This window comes from Cibotium barometz, chromosome 21 (genome assembly GCF_041138505.1).
Source record: "Cibotium barometz isolate CiBa-2024 chromosome 21, ASM4113850v1, whole genome shotgun sequence".
NCBI lineage: Eukaryota > Viridiplantae > Streptophyta > Polypodiopsida > Cyatheales > Cibotiaceae > Cibotium > Cibotium barometz.
In genome coordinates, this window is record NC_141066.1 from 45,688,824 (window position 1) to 45,715,142 (window position 26,319).

At 48.3% G+C, this 26,319-nt stretch overlaps 1 protein-coding gene across 1 annotated transcript in view; it reads left to right on the top strand.

Moving 5' to 3' along the window:
- The window catches only part of LOC147627227 (phosphatidylinositol 3,4,5-trisphosphate 3-phosphatase and protein-tyrosine-phosphatase PTEN2A-like), a 49,145-nt gene that overhangs the window by 14,199 nt on the left and 8,627 nt on the right, over positions 1 to 26,319 (top strand). The window contains 7 exon segments of the mRNA XM_086815896.1: positions 817 to 882; positions 17,101 to 17,277; positions 17,427 to 17,513; positions 17,614 to 17,678; positions 17,777 to 17,853; positions 18,057 to 18,103; positions 18,770 to 18,900. Coding sequence (XP_086672022.1) covers positions 817 to 882; positions 17,101 to 17,277; positions 17,427 to 17,513; positions 17,614 to 17,678; positions 17,777 to 17,853; positions 18,057 to 18,103; positions 18,770 to 18,900 — 650 coding nt within the window.

Consider the following 26,319-nt stretch of genomic DNA (forward strand, 5'->3'; position numbering starts at 1 on the left):
TTGCCATTGGCTCAGACCCCCACCCCCCCTTCCCGGGCTCGACTGGCAGACCTCTGCACAGGATCCTCCCCTCCATAGTGGCTCGGCGCTTTCACCCGCCATGATATCCCCCTAGCAGTCCTCGGTTCAGATGAGGGACCTGCTCTTATTTTCTCAGTTGCTCCCCAGGGCTGGCTGGCCCTCTCCCTCTCTAAGATTTCAGTAGGAGAGCTGATCACTTGGGAAAGGCAATCTTGGTGCTAGGGAGCTTGATATCGGTATCCCGTGGTCTTGGAGATATTACAATAGGCAATTCATGGTTGCATGACCAATTGTATCTGGAAAGTCTCTTGACGAGGGTTAATACACTCTCCTTGAGGGAAGAAGAAGACTGTTGTGAATTGGATGTACCAGCATTTTATGCAATCTGGGGTTTACAGGGACTGATGCTGCATAGACTCCCCCTTGTGAAGGTTTGTTGTGGCTGGGTTAGCTGCTGCCCCCAGCTTTGGGGTGGTATGCTGCATCTGAGATTTCAGAAGATTCTTTCACATCTCCCCTTGTGGCTGCATGCGTAGGAGTTAAAAGGCGAGAACACATCGCTGCATGTGTGGGTCCTCAGTGGCCAGTCCTCTCTGATGAGGAGGGAGAATTCGGGTGTCCCACACTGCTATGGCAATGTTCCATCAGCTGCCACATTGGGCCAATGCATGCCTTGAAATATAGAGGATTGAATAAGAAATACTTGTTTGCAGCTTTGTGGGGTAAACTGTTTTCCTTTTTTCAAGCTTTTCAGAATATGTATGAAAATATTTACAAGTGCTCATGTGTTGTCAGGAAAGGTACAAAGTGTACAATCTGTGCTCTGAGCGACTATATGATGCTTCACTTTTCGAAGGAAAGGTAAAATTAATGATTTGACACCAAGAAGATCAGTTCTAATTCTTTTTTTTTTTTGGCAGAATGTATATTATTTAGTTATAGTGTGTCTGTGGATGTAGACTGGGTCACAGCTTGTGAGGCCAACTTTCACCACCAGGCTACACGCTGGTGGACAAGAAATTAATATTTTTTTCTCCTGTACTGGTGGACATTGAGTCAGGAAGTGGATGGCACATGAATGGCTGTTCAGTCTCACTGCACAACAGCAGATCTGGTAGCTAAGCATATCCCAAGCTTGGTGCCTTAGGCTGAGCAGAGGTGGAATTTTGATGGAAGGGTTGCTCAAAGTTGCAGGCTGCATTAGGCAGCCCACAGTTTGCATCCTCAGGCGGAGGATGCCAGGTTTGGTAATGTGTTTCTTTTGGTTTAGGAATTGTGTATTCAATCAGCAAGAACCAAATTTTAGCAAGAATGAAACGTTGAGGGTGTTACTTAGACTCAAGGAGTACTCAAGTTGATCTGATACCAACCGAAGCGCCCACTTATCTCCCAAGCAACTCCAGTAGGATTTAAACACACAAAACCAACACAAATATAGTGCTCGTGGCTCACCACTCAACTATAGGTCCTCCTGGAGCACCTACGAGTTATGAGGCTAGACCGACATTGCTACCATACTCTACACCACACCCCGGCATCCCATACCAGGGGAGCCCACCCATCCAGGTGTGTGGCTAGAGCCACGCCAAGGCCTCAATTGGGGGGTGTGCACTTATGGGCCAATAACTCACTTATATAGGTCTTGTGCTATAAATAAAGCAGGGAAACACACTCACTAATAAATATAGCAAAATATACCTTTTTACATTAGCCTTGCCAATAAGTGCCCTTAAGTCACTTCTTACCTATGTGCTCCACCCTAGGCTGCCGTGAGTATAAACCTAGCCTCAAAATACATGCCAACATGTTATGACCTTTTGGGGTTGTAACATTGAAATTTTGAAGATTGTTTGGGTATTTAATTGAGTCCTTTGTGTAAGAAGTTCAAGATTATGTTGGTTCTTGATTTATAGGGTGAGGATCTTGAACCATAGAGAGTAAGATTTCAATGTTGTGTATTGGGCATTCATGATTTGCGAGTGATAGTTTACTTTCCAGCCAAGGCACCATTTTGTGCATGATGTAAGCAGTGTGTGATGTGCATGTCTTGTTAAGGACTTGTTTAGGCGAAGACTATCTCATACAATTGGGGGGGGGGGGGGGGGGGGGATAACCACACAGGTGGTCTGCAATGCCAAGTGGGCTCACCACCTCTATATGTAAGAAAGGGACCATGCTGCCAGATCCTGAGGAAGGCCTCCCGACGCTTCCTCATGTGGTCTGAGCCACCTTGAAGTGTGCGGAGGTATGAATGATATCGAGCGAGATGCTCTGAATAGACTCCGTTGGCAGGGTGAGGGTGCCTTCTATGGCTTTGTTGCATCGAGCTCTCCATATATGCCACACAGCTATACTGCTGCAAATCTCCCATCTCTGGCAAGAACCCATGAGCCAACAACCGATAGGTGGAGCTAGAATTGGCGCAATGGAAATATGAAGGTGAGAGACCTGAAGGGCTAGTCCCCCACCTTCCTCCTTGTACGGCATGATGATCACAGCCTCAGTGGCCCAAGCAAAAGTGTCCCATGTGACCGTACGGGTGGGTGCCTGATCCATAGTGAAAATGCACAAGATCCTCTGCCAGACCGCTGGGGCACTTGATTAGCCATCGGGGGTAGACTAGCATTATGTCAGAGGTGTGGCCATCCCCAAGAGTCTTAGCATCACTATCTTTGGAAATTGGAATCACCCAAAGGCAACTACTAAGCTCCTATGTGCCAGCTGCTGTGACATGAAAAGAGTGATCTTCGCAGGTGAAAGCTGTCCCAAAGCCGCTTCCAGAAATCTGCTGTGGCGGGAGGCCCTGGGACTCCAATGTGCTGCTGGTGGTGGAGTGCCCTCCATCTCTGACATATGAATCCTGTGGCCCAGTCGTGCAGTGTAAGCAAAGAAGGGGGTACGAGACGACTCCTCTGTCCTTTGGATCCTGCCATGTCCACTCTCTCCACTGGAGACTTGTAATAGGCCAGCCCTCCCACATCCATAGCCGTTAGTCTCTCTGTGGCCACCTTGGCTGGTGGAGGCTTGTGGGCTTTGCATACAACAACACAATGCATATATCTACGGGAAAGGCCTTGTTTGAGATTGTTTATGGTAAGGTGGTTTTGCCACCTATCCTTTGCGCAAAGAATGAGATATTTGTAGTTGATGAGTATGTAAGAGACTTGGATATTACCTTTTCTCAGGTGCGGACAGCCATTGCAAGGTCACAAGAGAAACATAAAAAGGCTGCCAACAAGCATAGAAGGCAATTTGATGTTTCCCTAGCTTCTTAAAAGTTGTCCGCCGCAACTTTAAGCTTCAAGCTATATATCCAAGATATAATCATGTCCCATTAAATAGGCGAGATGAGACAGTCTCAAAAATCCAATATAACTGAAAGAATCCGTGTCCCAAATAAATGGATGAGACTAAATAAGTCTCCATAATACCAATATCAAAATCATGTCCCAAGATAAATGGGCGAGATAAAACAGTCCCATAAGTCAATATATCATAATCATGTCCCAAGTAAATGGGCGAGACAAAACAGTCCCATAAATCCAAATATTATCACTCTTTGTCCATGTTCCTAGAGTATATCCAAACAAAATAAGTTTTGGTGTCGGTGGATTATATCATCTCCAGAGGGTCTACATCACCTTTTTTCATGCTTGTATTGGCCATTTATGAGGCCCTGCATTGGCATATCTTAGTAGAGATTATTCAGCATTTTTCTACCATTTTTTGGTATTTTTAGGCAGTTTTGTAGCATTTTATGCTACTGTCTTGCGGTCGACCTGCTACAGTTGGCTGACCAGCACTCTGGGGGAATATATAAGGGTTGACTCCCTTTCCCCCAGTTTTTCTCATTTTTCAACATTCAGTTGAGGTCATTAGCAGCTGCTTTTGTTTCCTACCATTGTACAGCACCTATGGGCTTCCCTTGTGCTCCGTTTTCAATAATAAACATCAGTTTCGAGCTTTTACAGGTCCAGTACCTGGGCCTACATTTGTGTTTTCTATTTGCTTCACTTTCTTTCATGGTTTCAGAGAAAAATGCTAACTTGTGAGTGGAAGAAAGGTGCGTTTTCTGTTTCGGAGTAGAGGCTTCGACAGTTTGCTGAGTTTTCTGCAGTTTTCAGTGTAGAAGGTGCTGCGTGTTTGTTCGGGAGCAAGGGCTTCCTCATGAGTGTTGCGTTTTCTTCATCTGACACTTGGGACTGTTGTATTTCTGAACTTTAAGCAAAGATTGTTGATTTTTTTGATTGCTTAAGCCCTCTTCTAGGTGTTGAGGATAGGGATCTACATCTTGGAGAGATCTTCTTCCTCTCCTTTTAGTTTCCCACCCTCGCTCCCTTTCTTCTTGCTGTGCATAGCCGGAGAGGAGGACTTGCTGATTTTTTTCAGCCCCTTTCTTCAGAGAAGGTTTCTTGTCAGAGGTCATGGCTTCATGAGGTTTCGCTACTGTTGCTCCTTCTCCTGTTGATTCTCCTGCACCATCACAGCCTGGATACCCTGCTACCGTCGCTCCACAAGTGGTTCCTATTCCCAATCTCTCCGCTTCGAGTTTCTCTCATCGAGTCTTGCTTGTATTATCACCTCTAGAGGGTCTACATCACCTTTTTTCAGGCTTGTATTGGCCATTTATGAGGCCCTGCATTGGCATATCTTTGCAGAGGTTATTCAGCATTTTTCTACCATTTTTTTTGGGGGTATTTTTAGGCATTTTTGTAGCATTTTATGCTACTATCTTGCTGTTGGCCTGCTACAGTTGGCCGACCAGCACTCTGGGGGAATATATAAGGGCTGACTCCCTTTCCCCCAATTTATCTCATTTTTCAGCTATTAGTTGAGGTCTTTTTTTTTTTTTTTTCCCGAGAAAAGATCCTTTCATTAGTTATGTAAAAAAAAACGCCCGTAGGGCTACAAAAGAGATCTCTCCTGCTCCTAACAGAGAGAAGAGCAGTGACTACATCATGGCAGCCCGGGAGACTCTCCCTAGGTGCTGCAAAATACAAACATCAGTCTAAAGGACTGAACGGCTAAATCATACAATGGGGGGGGGGGGGAAGAGCCAAACAGGTGGCCTGTAGTGCCAACGGGGGGATCCCGTGTGTAGGGTGTAGAACGGGCCGCAGCGCCAAGTGGTATGAAAGGCCTGGCGCCGTAAGATCGCCTCATCCGAGTCTCCCCGGATGCGGTCGTACTGTCCTCGCAGGGTGTGGATCAACTCCTGCCAAATCCCTCGAACAGTCTCTGCTGGTGGCTCCAATCTCCCCTCAAAGGCCGTGAAGCACCGGGCCCTCCAGGTGAACCAGATGGTGAGGCTGCTGAGGAGCTCCCATCGTAAATCCCTCTCCTGTGTCCAGCTGGCGGACGAGTAATCCGGTGCCGGAACCAGGCGAGGCTGGCCCCTAATAAAGCTGATGGCCTGACTGCCCTGCTCCATCTCATAGCCCATAGCAGGCCCTGACGAAGTCGACCAAGCAGCGGCACCCCACGTAAACATACCCTCTGGAGAGAGGGGGGCCAGAATACACAGCATCCGCAGCCAAATCTGCTGAGCCTGAGGGCAGTCCCAAGGGCAATGTCTCTGTGTCTCCATAGGGTGGCCGCATCGGACGCAGGCCGCCGGGAGACCGCTGTAAACAAGCCAAGTGCCAACTGCTGAGCCCCTGTGGGCGACCAGCCACTGAAAAGCCGAGATCCTGCGGGCCTGTCGACTAGCCCAGAGCCGAGCCCAGAAATCCTCCAGGAACTCCTGTGATAGTCCCTGCAATCGCCAATGCCCCGATGCCGCTGGAGAAACCGTCCTCCTCGCCGTCAAGATATGCCGTCCCAGCCGAACAGTATACTGGAAAAATGTGATCTCTGTGGCCTCAAGGGATGCATAAGGATCATGCCACTCGTACTCTCCGGGGTCCCACTGCAGCCGGGCCAAGGGGCGCGCTGCATATGCCCATATGCGCCAATCCGGGAGCACGTCAGCAGGGTCGGGGTCAATATGCCACTTCCGAGAAGCGGCAGCCACTACCCGAATCCTCTGAAAGGTGCACTCTGCAACCAAAGGCGACTCCACCTCCACTCTCTGGAGTCGGCCCTCATCCTGAATCTCATAATAGAGGCATCTGCCATCCTCAGTGCTAGCTCTGACAGCAATCAGGATCTCCAACTGTGTGAAGGCACCCATCCACCGTGGGGCCACTGGCTCGAGAGGTGTGAACCACTCCTCTGTAAGTGCCTCCTGAATATCATCCCTCATAATCAACCCCCCTCTGAAGTGACTCAGCCTCTCCACCTGGGTCTCCTCTGGTAGACTGCAGAAAGCCTGCCAGTCTCCAAAACTACGAGCTGGGCCTGCCGCTAAAGGTCCCCAGGCTAGACGAGGCCGAGAACCCAGCATATGACCCTGCTCTGTACGAACCGCTGGGCTCCAGATGAGCGGCTGCTTGGCCCGCTCCTCAACACAAGACGGAGGCCGCTGAGAGAGCCCCGGTCTCAGTAGCTCCCAAGCTCGCAGGATACTCAAAGCAAATCTGTCCTCCCATCCTCTACTGAGGCCTGTCCTCCTCATCTCTATGAATATCCAGCGAATCTCTGGTGCCCAAGTACCCCCTGCAGGAGGCGCCCGGGCCTGCAGTCGCTGCAAGAGGAGCTCTTTCCAAGGCTCAGCGCCTGGAAGCAACCCCCGAACAATAAGCTTCCCCAATAAGGCTCTACTCTGATCGACTGGATCTATAATGCCCAAACCGCCCTGAGCCAGCGGAAGTGTAATAACTGCCCATGCAACCTTTGCCCGGGCTGGCTGACCGTCCCGCCCAGACCACAGAAAGTTCCTGATCAGCCTCTGTACCTGGCTGATGCAAGAGCTCGAGAAAATCCAGCAAGACGTAATGTACCACATAGTCGCTAACAGCACCTGATTTGCCACCACCACCCTCCCAGCCAAGGATAGTCGAGCTGTACTCCAATACAATAGCTTCTTCCGAATGCTCAGAAGAAGCGGGGCAATCTGCTGCTCAGGTGACAAATCGAGGCCAATCTGGCATCCCAAATACCGCACTGCTGTGCCGGAAGGAATCCATCTAAAACCGGGGTCCGGACTCCATGCCGGAGTGGGAGCACTACTGATCCAAAAGGCCACTGTCTTGCGCCAATTGATCAATGCTCCCGAAGCTGCACTAAAAACCTGGAGCGACTGCTCTGCCCGAATAAGATTGGCCTCTTGGCCATGCAAAAATAAGCCCGTGTCGTCTGCAAACTCTGCATCAAGCAAATCCTCCCCCCGGACTGGGAGCTGAAGTCCTCTCAAACCAACCTCCTCTGCCGTCAAATACATACTCATAGCCTCCGCAAAGAAGAGAAAAAGGAAAGGGGCGAGAGGACACCCCTGACGGACTGATCTGGTCAGCTCAAAACTCGGCCCCCGACCTCCTGCAATCAGCACCTGGCTGCGAGCTGTGGAATACAAAGCTGCCACCCCTCTGATCCATCCTGGCTCAAAGCCCAGGCGCAGCATAGTGCCCTCTAAGAATCCCCAATCAACTCTATCGTATGCCTTCTCAAAATCGAGAAGCATCACGACCAAGTCCTCGCCAAGAAACCTAGCTCGGGCCGTCGCCTCCCAAAAAGTAAAGATGTTGTCAAGGATACTGCGCTCCTTGACAAATCCTGTCTGAGTAGCATGAATCAACTCCCCCAGGAAGGGCTGGATCCTCAAACTCAAGGCCTTTGCCAAGACCTTGTATACAGTATTGAGGATCGTAATAGGCCTCCAATGCCGAATGTCATCCGATACTCCCTCCCCCTTGGGGATAAGATAGATCAAGCCCTCTGAAAAGCTCTGCGGCATCACCCCAGTGTCCAAAACATGCTGAAAGCCCCTGCGGAGGCCTGGCCCCAAAAGGTCCCAATAGCGCATAAAAAAGGCCGGCGTCAGTCCGTCCTCCCCTGGGCAACTATGTCGCGGCAGGACCCTCAAGGCCTCGGCAAGCTCAATCTCTGACAGAGGCGCACCTAGAACTGTGCGCATATGGTCTGTGACCCTCCTCTGCACATGGGCCCACACTGTCTGTCTGCATACATCTCGATCCTCAGTGGCTGGCTCCGCTGAAAGCAAGTCACGATAAAAAGCAGTGGCAATGGCTCTGATCTCCCCGAGCTCAGTAGCTATCGATCCATCCGGTCTACCAAGCTGGCGAACCCCTGCACGCGCATGACGGGGTCCAGTGATCTCAAAAAACTCCCCAGTCACTCTATCACCAAGCTGCGTCCACTGAGAGGCCTGACGACGATAGTAAAACTCATGTCTCTGCTCCTCTGCCTCTCTAACCTCCTGGCGTGCCTGGCTCAGCTGGGACGCCACCTACTCACATGCAGGCTGCTGCTCCTGAAGGCGCTGTAGCGAAGCAAGGCTGCGTCTCAGCCGTTGCTCCCGCTCGCGAATCTCTCCCAGTCGTGTCAAAGCTGCAGCGTGTAGAAAAGAGCTAAGATCAATGAGTCCCTGGGCACACTGGCCCGCTGCATCCTGGTCAGAGCACTGACTATCATGCCAGATCCTCTCAATGTCCTCAGCGAGACTGGGGTCTGCAAGTACCCTCTCTGGGATCCTCAACTGCAAGCTGGGCTCCCGTGTCCCCTCCTCCAAAGTCAGTATAACTGGCGCATGATCTGAAAATGAGGTGCCAGCAAGAATGCCGACGGAGCCCCCTCGCTCCCCCAACCAATCGCCCACATAAAAGCGATCAATCCGAGATAGATTAGTCCCTCCCTGCCGGCGATCCGACCGAGAGAAACTAAGACTGTCCTGAGACCGGGAGAAAGCCCCATGTTGCCATGCATCAGTGATCCTCAATGTCATACAAAACCGGTCCCAAGCTGCAAGCTCCGTGCCGTGCACTGTTACATGACTGCCTCCCACCCTATCTGCCGGGTCCTCAAGCATGTTGAAGTCTCCCCCAACACACCAATGTGCGGCCTCTGGCAATGCATCTGTAACCTGAGTCCAGAACTCTGCTCTGGCACTAGCATGATTGGGCGCATAGATGTTGAGCACACCCAATAGCTCATCATGCATCCTCAGAATGACATACTGTGCTCTACCAGGCACAATGATCCCTCGATCCACAATGGCCTGCCGCCATGCATCTGCAATAACCATGCATACTCCCCCCTGTCCTCCCAAAGGACCAAACCCTGCAGACCAGAAAGTATCCCATCTACCAGGCATCACCGAACCATATCTCCGGATCCTGCTCTCACCCAAGTGATGCTCCTGCATCATCAGAATGTCAATGCTGCCACCAACCAGGCATCTCTGTAGCTCCTGCCTCAAGCAGCCTCGATAGCGTATAAAGTGTGCTCCGCCAAGGCCCTGTACATTCCATGAGATGATCCTCATGGATGTCCTACTGAGGTGGAGGCTGTCTCAGCCGTGCGGCGGGCCTTCGCAAGCGGCTTGGATGGAGAGTAGTCCCCATCCGAACGGCTGCGAGTCTGCCCACCCGGTGTACTGCAAGAATCCCGGATCAGGCGCCAGTGGCTGTGACCCATGACGACTGCCTCCTGCTCGGACATAGTAACCTCGTGAATACTCACATATCCTGGGTCGCGTGCCAAATCTGCAACTATGCGCACGACCAAATGCCGAATCCCGGATGTATCCACACCCTCGGGATCCAAGACAAAATGAGCCAACTCCCAAAGTCGGCCTAGCACATCTGTAACCTCCAAGTCGCTCATGTGATGAGAAAACTCAACTGCCTGAGTCTTCAACGTGCTGAGAGCGAGCTCTAGAGTCCACTCCCGATCACAAGGTCCACATAGAGGGAACGAGAAGGCCACCGCTGAGTCTAGTGCCTCCTCCCCGCGGGCCGGGGGTATCACTACATGCACTCGGATGGGTGCTGGCTCATGGGGGCCCTCTGCTCCAAAAAGCCGTGTGAAGGTATAATCAAACGCCGCCGAGCGCTGTCGAATGCCGAGACGACTCAGCCGACTGCGGATAGATGAAATCCGTGAGGCCCTACTCGGCATAGGTCTCCTCTGTGATGCTCGAGCGAGGTCAGTGCTCAGCGCCCTCCGGACTGCAGGTGAGCGCCAGGGAGCTGCCAGAACCTCCCGGGAAGGCGAGGCGGGCGGAGGGGGAGGAGGGGGAGGCGAGGGAGGAGGAGAGGGAGCCGCTGCCGAGGCCGGAGCGGGGACGGGAGGAGGCGAAGGTGGAAGCGAGGCGGTGGGAGGGGATGGGTGTGGGGGAGGTGAAGGAGGGGGAGCTGGCATCTCCTGGTCCTCGGTCGCTGCAGGGGTCTCCTCCTGAAGGGGAGCAAATCTGTTCCTCACGGGAACCCAGTGAGGCTGAGACTGTTGCTGCTGCTGCAGCGGTACCTGGGCGTGCTGCTGTGGCTGTCTCCCTCGACGGCGCCCCTGTCCAGGCTGCCACTCCGAGGTCTCTGTGGCCTGAGCAGGTGTCCCTGAGGCAGCCTGCCGAGCCGAATCTGTGGGCGGGCCATCCGTGGCCTGCTGCTGTGGTGAGGGCCGAGGTCTCCTGCGAGGGCAGGCCTTGGCCAAATGACCGACCTGCCTGCAAATGAAGCACTGGTTCGGGAGCCCCGAGAACTCCACTCTCTGATCTATCCACCCCCCCCCTATCCTAGGTAGCTGAATGACCTTAGGAAGGGAGGAGATGTCAGATACCAACACTCTGACCGAAGGTAGCCCAGCTGCTCTGGCCACCACTGAAGCTGCTGAGGGGCCCGTCGCAAGAACCGAGCCCACCAATGCTCCGATCCTGGAGAGGAGCGGAAGATACTCCCGGCGGAGACCAGGGAAACAAACTGTAATATGGAAGAGGCGCTCTCCCTGCTCCGCCGCAGCTGGGTCAAATCCATGCTGCCAAGGCCTGAAGAAAGCCCGAGCACCCCTGATATCCAGAGGACTCATGGCAAGGACCTTGGCAACGCTCTGGGCGGCCTCGAACTCGATCTGATAATGTCCCCGGCCCAAGAGCTGTACATCAAGGATCTTGCCCACATCTGCAAGAAGGCGAGCTTGAAGTAGATCCCTGATCTCCCCTCTGCTGGGGCGAGTGCCGACTATACGGCAGATGGTGGAGTGAGCCTGAAGGCGTTCCACCTCTGCGGTGAGGCTCGCTTCCTCTTCCGGCGAAAGAGAAAGCCTGATGGGGATGACCTCGGGGGCGGGCGAGGGGGCTGCGGAAGAGTCCCTCTGAGGCGAGGCGGGAGGAGTCTCCATCAGAGTCTGAAGCTCAAGCGAAGGCGAGGCGAAAGCGAAAAACCCCAGCAAGAAGCGGGCTGCACACCAAGAGGCGGAAGACGGATGACGAAGAGGGAAAAAAAAAAAAAAACCAAAAACCCCCAAGGGGGGAAAGGCAGCGCGACAGAGGAGGGAAGGGGGGGGGCGGCGAACGCGAGAAGGAGAGGGGGGGGGGCGCTGCTGAATGGAGGCGGGCGAGATGAGAGCGAGGCGGCGGGGGGGCAGCAGGCGGAAGCGGGGGGGGGATGGCGAGCAGGTGGAAGCGGGGGGGATGGCGAAAAGGCGGCAGCGGGGGGGGGGGGAACATGCGGAAGCGGGGGGGATGGCGAGCAGGCAGCAGCGGGGGGGGGGAAGGCGCAATGGCGCAGAGGGGAGGGGGCGAAACAGGCGAAAAGGGGGGGGCGGCGCAGCAGCGAGGTAGGAGAGGGGGGGCGCAGCGGCAAAGGGGGGGGGGGAGCGAAGGTGCGCAGAGCTGGGGGGAGGCGGGAGCTTCAGCGAGCAAGTCTCCTAGGCCGGGATTAGTTGAGGTCATTAGCATTTGCTTCTGCTTCTTACCATTATACAGCACCTCTACGGGCTTCCCTTGTGCTCGGTTTTCAGCAATAAACATCAGTTTCCAACATTTACAGGTCTAGTACCTGGGTCTACATCTGTGTTTTCTATTTGCTTCACTTTCTTTCAGTCGTATCCACCAACTCGAAGGAGCAATCTCTCGTTTCCCAATCCCCAGTGTCACGTCAAACGGATGCTATTCTCCAATGGCTTCCATGCTTACACATGCAAACACTAGGTCGAGAAATATAAGACCGATTGCCCGTCCACGCGGACGTAGAACGTCCACTAGATTTGAGTGCAAACATCAGGTCCCCAGCATATGAGATTCCAGTCTATTGACACTTGGCGTAGACATAGTTCTTTGCCAACAAGGTGTCAGTCCGCATGACCCTTGGCGTAGACATAAGTCCCCTGCCAACCAAGCGTCATGTCCACTCTACCACTTGCACTCCGTGTTGGTACTATGACCACACACCTGGGAGGAGAGGTGGGCTCAAGTGTGTAACATAAGATAAGAATCACTCATCTCAAGCATAGATATCCTTTGTCAGTCCTCATGACCCTTGGTGTAGACATAAGTCCCCAGCCATCAAGGCGTCATGTCCACTCTACCACATGCACTCCATGTCGGTACTCAAAGGACACACCTTAGAGGAGAGGTGGGCTCAAGTTCACTCTTACCACTTACATTGTGAGTTGGTACTCTGACCACACACCTTGGAGGAGATGTGGGCTCAAGTTCACTCTACCACGTGCACTCCGTGGTGGCATTTTGATCACAAACCCGGAAGGAGAGGTGGACGCAAGTGTAGAACATAAGATGAGGATGAGTCACATGCATAAATATCCTAGTTCTCCATAAGCATATCTGCAATATATAGTTTTACAGGCATTTCGGCCGCCAATAGTTTTACAGGCATTTCGGTCGATAAAAGAAATCCATATAAAAATCCTCGATCCATGAGTTCCATGAGTCCGCTGCATCCCAAATAAAGGGAGCTAAACACGTACTCCATCTAAGCAAAAGCAGCCAATGATAACCATATAGATGCGCCAAACCATCGTATATGTATAAATCCTTGAACAAAGATATGCCAAAAACTTAATCCATAGTTGTTGAACATATCTGTATGAAAAACCATATAAACCAAGCTTTTCAACCATAATGTTTGCTTGAAATAGTTCAAGGCAAACAAACAACACACAATTCTCCTTGTATGGGCATACAAGGGTTAAGTGTCCAAAAACAATTGCAATGACGTGAGAAAAAGCATCAACTTTGTAACACACAATTCTCCTTGTATGGGCATACAAGGGTTAAGTGTCCAAAAACAATTGCAATAACGTGAGAAAAAGCATCAACTTTGTAATACTCAAAGTATACTTAGCTTTTCTTTGCCAGGTTCATCATGTAGCCAGAAGAATTATCTCCTCATAAGATATCTTGAGATATAGCTCCATATTACTTGTATGTAAGCTTGATAATAGAATCCACAATATCCATATGGAAAGAGTGCTAAACACGTGCACATAAAGCCAACTCCATACTTCCAAGATAAAATTTTGTGAATTCATAAATCCTTAGATCAAGAAGCTGTCTATTGCTCATGCTCTTGCTTCATAGGCTATGAAGCGGTTGGCCATGCTTAACAACAATGATGGTAAGTGTGGTCCCTACTTGAGATCTTGTCTCTTCCTTATTGATAGAAGGAAGCCTCCGCTTCCAAGAAAGCCTATGCTCAGATACCAATGAAACTCGCGGTGCTTGGGGGACTAGGGCCTTTGACACACTTGTAGATACCATCAATGAATATTAAAACATTTAAACATGGCCACAATCTTAACACATATCCATTTGCATAAAACATAAAAGCTAGACAAAACATCCACAAATGCTAAAGTGGAGCTTGCACATGTGACACCACATAGAGGCCGGAATCCCACCCCCCCGCCCCTCTCTCCCTTCTGCATGCATCCTATATAATAGCCCCTCCCCCAACCCCATTCTCACAAGTGCTCATTGCTCAACCCTCCCCTCACAAATGCTCATTGCTCAAGATCAATCCTCTCCCTCGAGCTTTCCTTCAAGGCTCAAGCCTCTCTCCCCTCTAGGCTCTAGGCTCTCTCAACCATCTCCCTCTTCCTCAAGCCTTCCCCTCCCTCTCCTTCTCTCTCTCTCTCCCTCTTCCACAAGCCTGTCAATATATATTTATTATTTATATTTTATGGACCGTACCTCCCTCGTATTTTTATTTTCAAAATTTAGCGGTGCGTTCCGAGACCGTATTTGAACGTACCGTATTGAATCGAACTTTTCGTACCTGACAACTATGGTTGGTACATTCGGTACATCAAGTACAAGGGCTGGACAGTAGGAACAATGGCTAGAAATCATAATAAAATGATTAAATATCTTTGCCTTCAGTATTTCTTCGCAATGGAAGCCTCCAAAACAGTCCCCAACAGCTGCCATACTTCATGGGCAGCCTTCAAGAGAGAGAGAAAGAGAGTAGCCATCATTAGGGAAGCCTGTACAGTGTAACGGTTGTAGAGGCTAGTGTGCAGCAAAAGAGCCTCCCCAAATGAAGAGAGAGGGCTTCAATTTATAGATTTGGGGATCCTGTGAGAGAAAATGTAAAGAGAAGGCTATGATGACAAGTGGAGAGCCACACAATAGCTGAAGTGACAAGTGTGAGGTCACTTGTCTCACTTTTCTTACAAGTGTCAGGCCGCTTGTCTCACTTTGGTCCACTTTCTTGCCACATGTCCCAATCTAAGAGATGGGTCCTCTATAAACTTTGTCTTTAAAATCCATTTGTCATGGGTACTTTGGAAACTCTTGGTATTTGCTCAATTCCAGATGTAATGACGCAAAGAGAAATTTCCATCGGAGTCAGGCCAAAAATAGTAACCCTCCTAGACTTTAGGAGTGTGATCCTTTGTATTCCAGGATAATCCCACATTCCCAAAGCTTGTACTTATTTAGATGTCTTGGAGTCCACCAGCTAGGAAATGTCCAGGAGAGAGAGAGAGAGAGAGAGAGAGAGAGAGAGAGAGAGAGAGAGAACTATATTAACGTCCTTTAGAGGCCACATCTGACCTATAGGACTAATTAGATACATCCATGTGATTACATTCCACTTCGGGGGCAACAAAATGAAAATAGAGATAAAACTAAAAATAGTTCAAATTCCCTACATGACCGTAGGAGAATCTTAGATAACATGAAGGATTTCTCTAGCAGCTACTCTTCATTACTACCATGTTTGGTTGTCGTGAAATCTGCAATAACAGCTCTACCTCTACAGTAGACTGCCCATTTTCCTTGTTTCCTTGCTTCGTATACTTTATTGAGTTCTTGTTTCCTGTTTTTTAGTTGTGTGGTTGTGAGTTCATCCGCCATCCACACCTTCATTCCCTTAAGTGACCTTGTTTGCTTCATGACTTTAATTTTGTCTTTCATATTTGCGTACCTCAAAACCACATGTTTTCCTTTGATTGCCACTGAGGGATCTCCAATGTCGATGAAAGGGATAGCTCTGCACAGCTTTCTTTGTAGAATCTCACATTCCGGGACATAAGTATCATTCGCAATCTCCTCGTCGTCCTCCAATACCTCCACCTGTTCCCAACCCTCTGACAAACCACCCACCCTAATTTCTTTTGCAATCCATTGCTGCTCGTTCTCTTCATTAATCTGTGATATTACTTCTTTAATGAGAATTTCTTTAGGCTGTGGATCAAGTAAATTTACCTGTGTGATTTTCTCCCTGTTTTCTTTTTCGTGTTGTTGGTCCTTAATCTGTTTCTCCAGGGTTGAAAGATGTTGTTTTGTCTGATGTAGTTCATTTTGCAAGGCTGAATTTGTTTGCTGAAGATGTTGAATCATGCTCAGGAGGTACCGCTCCCATGGTGATGGTTTTTCATTGGGTTTGGTAGGAGGGGAGATAAGGGTTTCGGAGAAGGTTTTCTTGTTGGCCATGCCAAACTGCTGGACTGTTTGAGAGGTTGCTCTTCACGAACCCCACCCCCATGAGGTGCAAGCCCTTACCTGCTTGGAGGTGGGTTACAACCCTACCCTACAACTAAGGTGCGCAGGTGGGCAATAGGTGCACAGGTGCATATGTGAGTAGCAGAGGAGAGAGAGAGAGAGAGAGAGAGAGAGGGAACTTACAAGCTACAACTAGTTTTTTGTAACTAAGAGAAAGAAAGAGAGATAGACAGAGACTACAAGAGAGAGAAAATTATCTCTGCCACTTGGAGTCTAAAACTACGAGAGAGACTAAGGCAAAATTTTTAGGTTTGTGTGCACCGTATAATAAAAAGAGAAGGGGTTTGTTCAAATAATGTTCTGAAGCCTGAAGCTGAAGCCCGCGTAGTACCAACCATAGTTGTGAAGCCTAGCATGTCAACTTGGCAGTGAGAGGATGGAGCTGAGGGTGGGCACGCAAGGCCTTCAAAGTACATGCATGGCAGCCGCTGACAGGTGTACACGTATGGAAGGTGGTGGGATCTTTTGCGTTTCCTAGGCTCTTTATGAGCAGGTGGCCACGTGTGCTTGAGTTGCCAACTTAGCCTTATAAAAAGAAATGGCGCCTGTGGCCAAGCTAAATGACATGCGTCTCTACTAAATTAAACAGTCACACGAAGCGTGGCGGAAACGTTTCGAAAGGGTCCTAGCCGCTGTTTCCAATGTTATGAAACATTTCTGAACATGAAACACGTTTCTTTCACTCCTTTTGACGTTTCGATGTTTCCTCTCCTAAAACACCAGTTTCGTGACGTTTCCCTCTTCTATGGTGCGAGCCATAGTTTACTTTAAGGCACTGTTTTGTGCATGATGTAAGCAGTGTGTGATGTGCATATGTATTGCTGAGGACTTGTACTGTGTATATGCATGGGGGTGGTAGTTATAAGAGAAATGCCCTAATTTGTAGATTTATGTACTGGATTTACAAGTTTTACGGTAAGATGAGAGTGTTTGCAAGCTCTATGGCAAGGTGTCCATGGGGAGGTGAGTGTTTTTTAGTGAACTGCTGAATGCAAGGGGTAAAAAGTGGGTTGTATTTTAGGAGAGTGAGGAATGGGACATGGGAATTCAAATGCTAGCCAGGTTCCAGATGTGCTCATGCTACTACTGCCTGGCCAGTGTAGTAATGTGGTGAAGTTTTTATAGCTTTATGATTGTAGTTGGATAGTCTTAACAATTTGGGGAAGCTACATGGTTTGCATTATGCTGAAGTTTGGAATTTTGTGAATAATTGAATACAGGTTGCTTGCTTTCCTTTTAATGATCACAACTGTCCACCTTTGCAACTCGTAGCAGCATTTTGTCAAAGTGCATACTCATGGCTAAAGGCAGATCTAGACAACGTTGTGGTTGTGCACTGTAAAGCTGGAAAGGCCAGGACAGGTCTCATGATATCATCTCTGCTTCTCTACCTAAAGGTCTCAATCTTTGTATCATAATTTCAGTGTTTTCTTTCAGCACATGCTCTCTGCTAAGTTAATCTACAGAGAGCACAGTTTGGTACCGATCGCCTAAGCCAGTCTTTACTGACCACTGCTATTTATGTTTCCCTACTTGAGAAGTACAGTTCTTCCCCACAGCTGAGGAATCAATTGCTTACTACAACCAAAAACGCTGTGTAGATGGGAAAGGAATCATACTTCCGAGTCAGTTGGTGAGTATGCTTGCATAAAGATAAGCTGCGGCAACCAGTTCAAGTCTCAATTCTGAAGCAGTAACTGCTACATGTGTCTGTGTGCAATTTGTTGTAACAGCGTTATGTGAAATATTTTGAGCGGGTTTTAAGGAACTGTGATGGAGAGACTCCCATGGGGCGGAAGTAAGTTCAGAGCTTGCTTTCATCCTTTTGCATGTAGCCTTTTATTGGCTAGTCCACTGGTTTTTGTGACATTTTTGGTCATGGTGTTGGCTATGCAGGGTAGTGCTAAGGGGTTTTCGCCTCCACAAGTGTCCATATTGGATTCGGCCCTCTATTACAATCTCAGATCACAATGGTAAGATGTTGTCAACTAGGTGGTTAAGGGCTATGGACTCGCAATATATGACGTGCATGCATTAGCAGTAGGGTGAGATTCTGGAAATTGCTCACATGTTCAAGGCTGGTATCAGAAAACTTTGCTTGGTTGTTTCGAGTCTTAGGAAGTTCCTAGAAGGATGGTTTGTTGACTATAGGGTCATTGATCTTTTTGATAAACAGGGATTGTGTTTTCTTCCAAAAAGCATCCAAGAACAAAGGATATGATGGTAAGTTCTTATTCAATAAGAACTAAGATGAACAAAGGGTATGATGTTAAGTTCTTTTTCAAAAAGAATTATGCATCCGCTCTTGTAACCTGTGAGGTAGAAATGTCCATTCTTTTCCTAGTCCTTTTGATGCAGTTTGCTTTAAGAAAAGGGTCTCATCTGCTAGCTCTTGTTAGAAAAGTGTATCGTGGTTATGCTTTTTTATGAAGAAGCTTTGGCTCAATTGATTCCTTGAGGCACATTAGTGATCTGGGCGGCTGTTTGCCTACTCTTTTTGACCGATACTTTGTCTGGACTCCTTTGAGGAATCTGTATGGACCCGACCGACCTCACAATGAGAAATATTTTAAAAGAAGTGCGTAGGACTGTAATGCTCTTGGTCTTCCTTTGGGAAGCAGATTGTTGGTTTGGGGAATCCAACCTCTGAGAGACGGCATGAAACTACGATGCCCAGCGAAGCAAGTGATAAGAGTTACGCTATGCGAGGATGGTGCTTTGGAAGGGCCCATTACGTGGGGAGTAATACCATTCAATTTCAATGGCGCACTTTTCACGTTGATGGTGCCTTGGATGCTGCTGGGAGTTTGGATACCATGTATATTGTGCTTATGTAAGTCTTCCAATTTGCAATGCTGTTGGAATTACTGATATTTAGCTTTTGTGCAGCCTGAAGATATTTGGTTCAATGCACCAAGGAAAGGAATTATGGTGTTTGCATTGCCTGGAGAGAGGGGCCTTGCAGATTTAGATGGTGACTTCAAAATCTTCTTCCATGACCGGCATGGAGACTTTTACTGGTTGGATTTCTTGACTCAAAATGGGTTTCTTGTGTGGTAAAACAATGTTTTCTAGTTCTTTGTCTCTAGCACATTGGATTTCAAAAGAAAGCCTAATTTTTCTTTCCATTCATGTTTCTTAAAAACCACTTGGTTGCTCCCACTGGACACAAGCCAAGGGTGGCCTCTTCCTAGACCTTAAGGCTCTAGCCAGGGCCCGTATAAGTCGGGTGGGTTTCTAGGAGATTTGCTTTACTTCTCATAGGGTTAGGTTTGCATGTTGCCCATAGTTAAGGAGGAAGGGTCTTTGTGTCTCCTGATAGCAAGATGACTGCTTTAGGCAATATACACCTATTTTTCAAAGAACAGCTGGCTGAGTGATTTCTTTGGAGGTGGTGTGACACCCCTCAGTTGTACAGGGCCCATGGGCAGGGGTAGGTGCCACATGGCAATGATGATGTGGCGACGACGACATGTGGCAGGTTGTGGACCTGGCCGACAACAGTAAAATAAACCAACCAGTAGCATTGGATTTTCTTAGCCAAATTGTAGGTTACTAGGTAGCCAAATCGGCATAATCATCTGCTTTCCTTAGCGTTGGATTTCGCAGAGCTTTTCTTTGTAGGAGATACTTCTTTCTTGTACATAATACAGATAGTATTTTAGGACTCGCTTCAGGGTCTCAAAATAAGCATGGAAGCCATGTCTAACCATCTTCATCGAATAGAGTTGGCACTGCCTCTTGTTCTGGATTTGACATCTAAAACTGAGGCTTGTGCTTCTCAGCAAGGGCTTAACGATTCTGATGACGTAGTGGTGAAACTTCCTAGAGGAGGTTTTTTCACTCCTTCGGATGTGGATAGGGATGTAGCGGACGAGCTTCAATGGCGGCAGTCGCTTCAAGTTTTGGGGTTGTCAAGAGGACTCTTCTCACGTGCCATTTGCAACGTGCATTGGGTAGAGTATCTTCAATGTCTGATGTGATGGAGGCACCACATGAGGACACCTTCGTCCTGGGAGGATAGGCCGTGGATATATCGTCACAATACACAGATTTCTTGGAAAGTGTGGCTTCACACCAAAAACACACACATAACAGATAAGTGAGTGTTCACATCCTTTTTGGGGATGTACACACATAGAGTCACTAGTGGACACACAAACATATTTACACACACATACGACTCCGAATCCCAACAAACCCCCCTTCGGAGTGAAGGTGGTATCTTATGAAGTGGCCTTCATACTTAAGGTGATTTGGGCTCACTAGCACACATGATGCAAAAGATCACAGTGGTGGTACTTGACATGATACAATAGATCACAATCAAGCTTGCAAGTGGAGCTTGACCACTCATAAGATTCCTTAGCCCTTCTAGACTACCCCCCTGACTCATAAAAGGTAATTGAGGAAATCACGAAGCCTTTTATAACAGAAGGGGATACAAACATTTAGGTGGGACAACAAAACACAAGATTATTTTTCAAATTTTTGGGGGATATCCCGGGCAGAGAACCCAACTCAAACACATAAAGAGATGAAGATGGGCTAGAAAGCCTAATCGGTATCTATTTCTGTAACGGAAAGTTCAGCACAAAGGGCTTTATCAGGTGCTCCCGTAGAAGTCTCTGGCTTCTCTTGTTCTTCCTCCTTTGAATCTACATCTTTTGCCACCAAGTTTGCATAGTTCTTCTCTTGTTCCTTGGCCATTTTCTTGAAGCACTTGTCTTCAGTATGCCCAGCTTTCAGCAATACATACACTTCATTGCCTTGCTTGTGAATTTGCTTCTTTGTTTTGAGAAGAAGCTTTTCTCCATGTCAAGGACCACTGTGTTCTGGTCCTGTAACCTCTTGTCTTCATCAAGGACTGTTATCATGCTGTCGTAAGTCATTTCTCTAGACACTCGTAAGTGTAGAGAGCCCTTCTTTGAACTTTTCTATGTCCTCGAGACTAGAGAAGAGGATAGCCTTCTTGTTGTCTTCATCAATGTTGGCAGTGAGGGCACCAAGTTGTTGTAATAAAGAACCAATAGTGTGCAAGTGTTATTGAAGTGAGTGATGCTCCTTCATTTTTAGTGTATAGTATTTTTGTTTTAAAAACACTTTGGAGTTATTAATTTTATTGCCATATAGATTTTCCAACTTGTTCCATACCTCCCTTGCAGTTTTGTCGAAGTCAATGTGATGTATCAAATTATCTGCAAGACCCATACCAATATGGGTAAGCTTTGTCATTGCGATCTACCCATGCTTTTGACATTTGGAGAAGTGGCAGCTCTCTTGGGCTTCTCATCTGTTCCGTCAACTATGTTCCACATACCATCTCTCATGAGGATAAGTCTCACTTTGGTTTGCCATGTTGGAAAATTTAATCCAGAGAATTTATGGAAGGTGATGACTAATCTAGGCAAATCCATGATGAGTGAACTTGTGCAACAAAGAGAACTTGGTTGACCGCAACAGAGAGCACTTTTGATCGATGAACAGAGGGAAAGTTAGCAAGATATGAAGTAGGTGGCACAACATCTGGATTAGCCAAGTACACCTATACTGTAATTTCATCGATCGGTGTGGAATGCTTGGTTGAACACAATGCTAAGCAATACACTTAAATACACCAAGATTTAATGGACAACAAGCACAATACAAGATGTAATTTACTGAATTTACAAGAGATGCACATTGAGCCGGAACGGCCGGTCCCTCCCTCAAGTAGAGTATATTAATCTTGGGAGAATCAAGTACATAGTGTCATGGGCATTTCTGACCAGATTTCTATACCAATGCATATGAATACAGTATTGCAAACAATATGGTTGTCGGTAAAGATCCGCAACTCACACTACCCTCTCAAGTGTCCATGTTCCCTACCATCTGCTCTCTATTGTTTCCCCAACACATGGTAGTAACAATTTGCAAGAGAGCACGTAGGACAAGAGAACACTACACAAGGTATGTGAACATGGAATTTTGCTCCTCCTGTTGGAATTAGGGTTAGGGTTTCAACAATGCACACACACAAGATAGAGAAGCTTGAGAGCACACAAACTCACTAGAATAGAATGAACAAATGTGTGCCAGATACAAAAGATAAGTACACACCCTAAAATGAGTAGATAAGAGGATGTACATACGCACGGGGGAAAAAATACCCTGGCGGTCCTAAGTGTATTCACACACATCACTACCATATAATTCTACAAATCCTCTCTGGAGTGATAATGTGAACATGTACAGGGTATGGCCGATCAATCTTGAAAAGGCAGTAAGTCCAAAGCTTTACGAAAAGCTTCGAACTTTTCACGAGGAAGAGCCTTCGTGAATAAATCTACCATGTTGTCATGTGTAGGCACATAGATCAAGCTGATCTCTGCAGAGAGTCTTTCCCTGACATAGTGGTAATGCACCTCGTGCGAGCATGAAACACTGGGTTTCTCGTAACTGCTAATGCGCTCTAGTTGTTAGTGAAAATGGTAGTGCTAGATGACTGTCCAACACCCAAATCAACCATAAGACGTCTGAGCCCCACACACTCAACTGTAGCTGTAAAAGCTGCCCTGTACTCAGCTGTGACTGTAGGTTGCTTCTTGCTGAGCCATGATATACATGAATCACCAAGGCGAAAGCAAAACCCACTAGTGGATACTTGTGTGTCATAACATCCAGCCCAATATGAATCACTAAAAGCATGCAGCTGTGACTCACCTCCCTTTGGATAAAACAATCCAAAATACTGAGTGCCTTGCAAATAGCGAAAAACCCGCTTGACAGCTTGCCAATGCTTCGTACCTGGGCTATGCATAAATCTGCTCAACTGTGAGAGTGCATACTATATATCTAACCTCGTGTTGCATACATAAAGAAGGGATCCAACAGCCCGCTGATACAAACTAGCATCAAAAGAGTCTCCTGCATCTTGAAGACGAAGTCGAGTATCTGTCTCCGTAGGTGTAGCCACAGGTTTACAGTCTTCAAGATTAAACCTCTTCAATAGCTTCTGTATATATTTAGACTGTAGCATAATAATGCCGTCATTGCGCTGCATAAATTGAATCCCCAAATAATAATGCAAGGGTCCCAAATTTGACATCTCAAACGATGACTGCAAATCAGCCTTAAAGGTTGAAGTTTGATCTATATTGGGTTCCGTGAGTAGCATGTCATCAACGTATAGAATGATGACCAAAAATGTGTCCTTATTCCTCTTCACATAGAGGGTACTCTCTGTTGGACTATTGCAAAAATCATTTGCAACTAAGTATGCATGAATCTTCTCATACCATGCTCTAGGAGCCTGCTTAAGGCCATAAAGAGCCTTTTTCAACCTGCATACTTTAGACACTTCCCCTTTCACATCAAAACTAGGAGGCTGTGATACATACACCTCCTCATGTAAATCACCATTCAAGAATGCAGTCTTAATGTCCAACTAATATACATTCCACCCATGATGTGCTGCCAAAGCAATGAGACACCTAATGCTAGTCATACGAGATGTGGGTGCAAAGGTCTTATCATAATCAATGCCCTTTTGCTGGGCATACCCCTTTGCAACAAGTCTAGCCTTGTAGCGATCAATGCTACCATCTGCTTTGCGTTTTAACTTGTAAACCCACTTAGTACCAATGGCCTTCTTGCCATGAGGTAGATCTGTCAAATACGAGGTGTCATTCTTGAGGATAGAGTTATACTCATCCTGCATAGCATGCATCCAATGATAGCTTCTCTTCCCCTCGATGCTAACTTGCTCGCTCTTTGAGGCATGCTCTGATACCACTGTCAAATCCCCAAGGGTCTCCTCGTAGAGCAATCCTCAAATAAGACCCAAAACTTGTAAAGCAAAGCCATAAACCGTGAAGGGGGTGTAGGCCTGACTCACCACCCAACTATGACAGTCGTGGGCAAAACCCACAAGACTTGGCTGTCTCCACCGAGCCATGAGCTGAGCTAACTAGCAAGACGCACTGACCAATCTCTACCCCGTGACATCCCATACCACCACGGAGTTACCCTCGCGGGCCTCAGATGCATGAAGCAGGTGCACGTCTGCACTAGATCCAGGCTCCTAACTACAGAGCTCTTGCATGGATTTGCGAGACTCTGACTAACTGACTGACCTTGGCCACCCTTTTATAGGCTCTTGGCCGGTCACCGAGCGTCCACACATGGGTGCCCGACCGTTAGTCCATCCTTAGTCCAGCTCGCCAATCAGCTTGCCTAGCTCCAAGCTACCCCAAGCCTCGAAGCTAGTCTTGTGTGCATGCTGCACACGATAGATACACTCTGTGCACATGACAAGGGGTCGAATTCCCAAGGGTCTCCTCGTAGGGCAATCTTGAAATAAGACCCGAAACACGCAAAACAAAGCCATAAACCATGAAGGGGGTGCAGGCTTGACTCACCACCCAACCATGATAGCCGTGGGCAAAACCCACAATACCTGGCTGTCCTTACCGAGCCACGAGTTGAGCTAACTAGCAAGATGCACCGACCAATCTCTACCCCGTGACGTCCCATACTGCCACAGTGTTACCCTCGCGGGCCTCGAGACTGCTGTTGGCCTCGGCTGCATGAAGTAGGAGCATGTCTGCACTAGATCCAGGCTCCTGACCGCAGAGCTCTCGTATGGACTCGCAAGACTCTGACTAACTGACTGACCTTGGCCACCCTTTTATAGGCTCTTGGCCGGTCACCGGGCGTCCACACATGGGGCACTCACCCGTCAGTCCATCCCTAGCCCAGCTCGCCGATCAACCTGTCTAGCTCCAAGCTACCCCAAACCTTGAAGCTAGTCTTGTGTTCGTGCTGCACACACGATAGATACACTCAGTGCACATGACAAGGGGTCCTCTAGGGATAGAATAACTGGTGTATGATCGGAGAAAGTAGTGCCTGCCAAAATACCAATTATGCCACCATGACCACAAGCCCACTCATGTATATAGAACCGATCTAATCTAGACAGGTTATGGCCTATACTCTTCGTGTCAGATCTTGAGAAGCACAGATTCGTGGGGCTGCGTCAAACTCCGGTAAATGCCAAGGGTCCAGCCCTCTCAAAGCCAAAATTAACTCCTCCCAAGTTGAGTACTTTGTACCAGAAATTGTAGCCATGCCACCTCCGATCTGTGGTGTGCTGACTCTTAACATATTGAAATCCCCACCCATACACTAGAAATCCGCATGTGGCGGAAGAGACGGACGAATTGTACTCCAGAAGGTGGCCTTGCTGTGGCATTCGGTGCATATACGTTCAGAAAGCCCACACTGTCCTCTCCAATCCTGATGGTCACCCACCGAGCTTGTCTAGTGACAATGGTGCCTGAGTCAATTACTGCAGTTAATAGCTGCTTGCTGACAGAGATAAATGCTCGTAACGGTTATAGCCTAAGACGCTAGCCAGAGGGTTGTAGGTTGGACCGACCAGCATCCTTCCATCATATATAAGCAGCGCTTATAATTCAGCATTGATCATCCATTCTCAAATCAGTTCATGGCAGTCTCCAGCAGGTAAAGTGTGCCTAAAGCCATTGGCTCCCTTGTGCATACTTGCAGCAGCATTCCCAAGTCTTCCACGAACAGATTCTTCAGCATTCAGCCAGCATATGTGCATCCCTCAGTTTTGGGATTGCATAGTGGTCATTGAAGATCAATTCAATGGAGCTTGCGTTTGGTCTACATCATCCTTGTGTTTGGCAGTCCTCAGTCATCATTCATATTCATTGTAAAAGGTCTTCAAAGAAATATAATCAAATACTCCTGCTTATGTGTGCACGCGGGGGGGGGGGGGGGGGGGCTGCTTTAGTGGGTAAACTGGGACCCAATACTGTGTTGACTACTATCTGCTTTCTCTCTCTCTTCTCTTCTCTCTCAAATTGGAATTTTTTTTTTCCCAAGAAAACGATCCTTCTATTAGTTAATGAGAAAACGCCATAAGGCTACAAAGCTCACCTCACAAGGAGGGATAAAAACACACAGTGAACACCTGAGCTCCACCCCTGTGGCTGGCCGCTCTCTGGGGGGGGGGCTACCTAGTAGTACATGTGGGAGGTGAGAAAAGCCAAACTGGAGGCCTATAGTGCCAAGTGACATCCTCGCCCCTCGCCATGAGGAAAGGGCCAGGCTGCCAAGTGCGGAGGAAAGCCTTGCGGCGACCTCTCATGCGATCCGAGTCGCCCTGAAGTTTCCCCCAGTGTCCTCTCAAGGTGTGAATGATGTCCACCCAGAGGGCCTGTATGACCTCCGCCAGTGGAGTCGCCTGGCGGTCAATGGCCTCCCTGCATCGGGCTCTCCATATGTGCCAAGACGTCATGCTGCTGATCATCTCCCATCTGTGCCCAACCCCATCCTGAGGGACTGCCGAAGAGAAGTGTGGCGTCGGAACCACCGCCATCGCCCTGTCAGAGACCTGGATGGTCGCACTGCCAGGGACGTCCTCA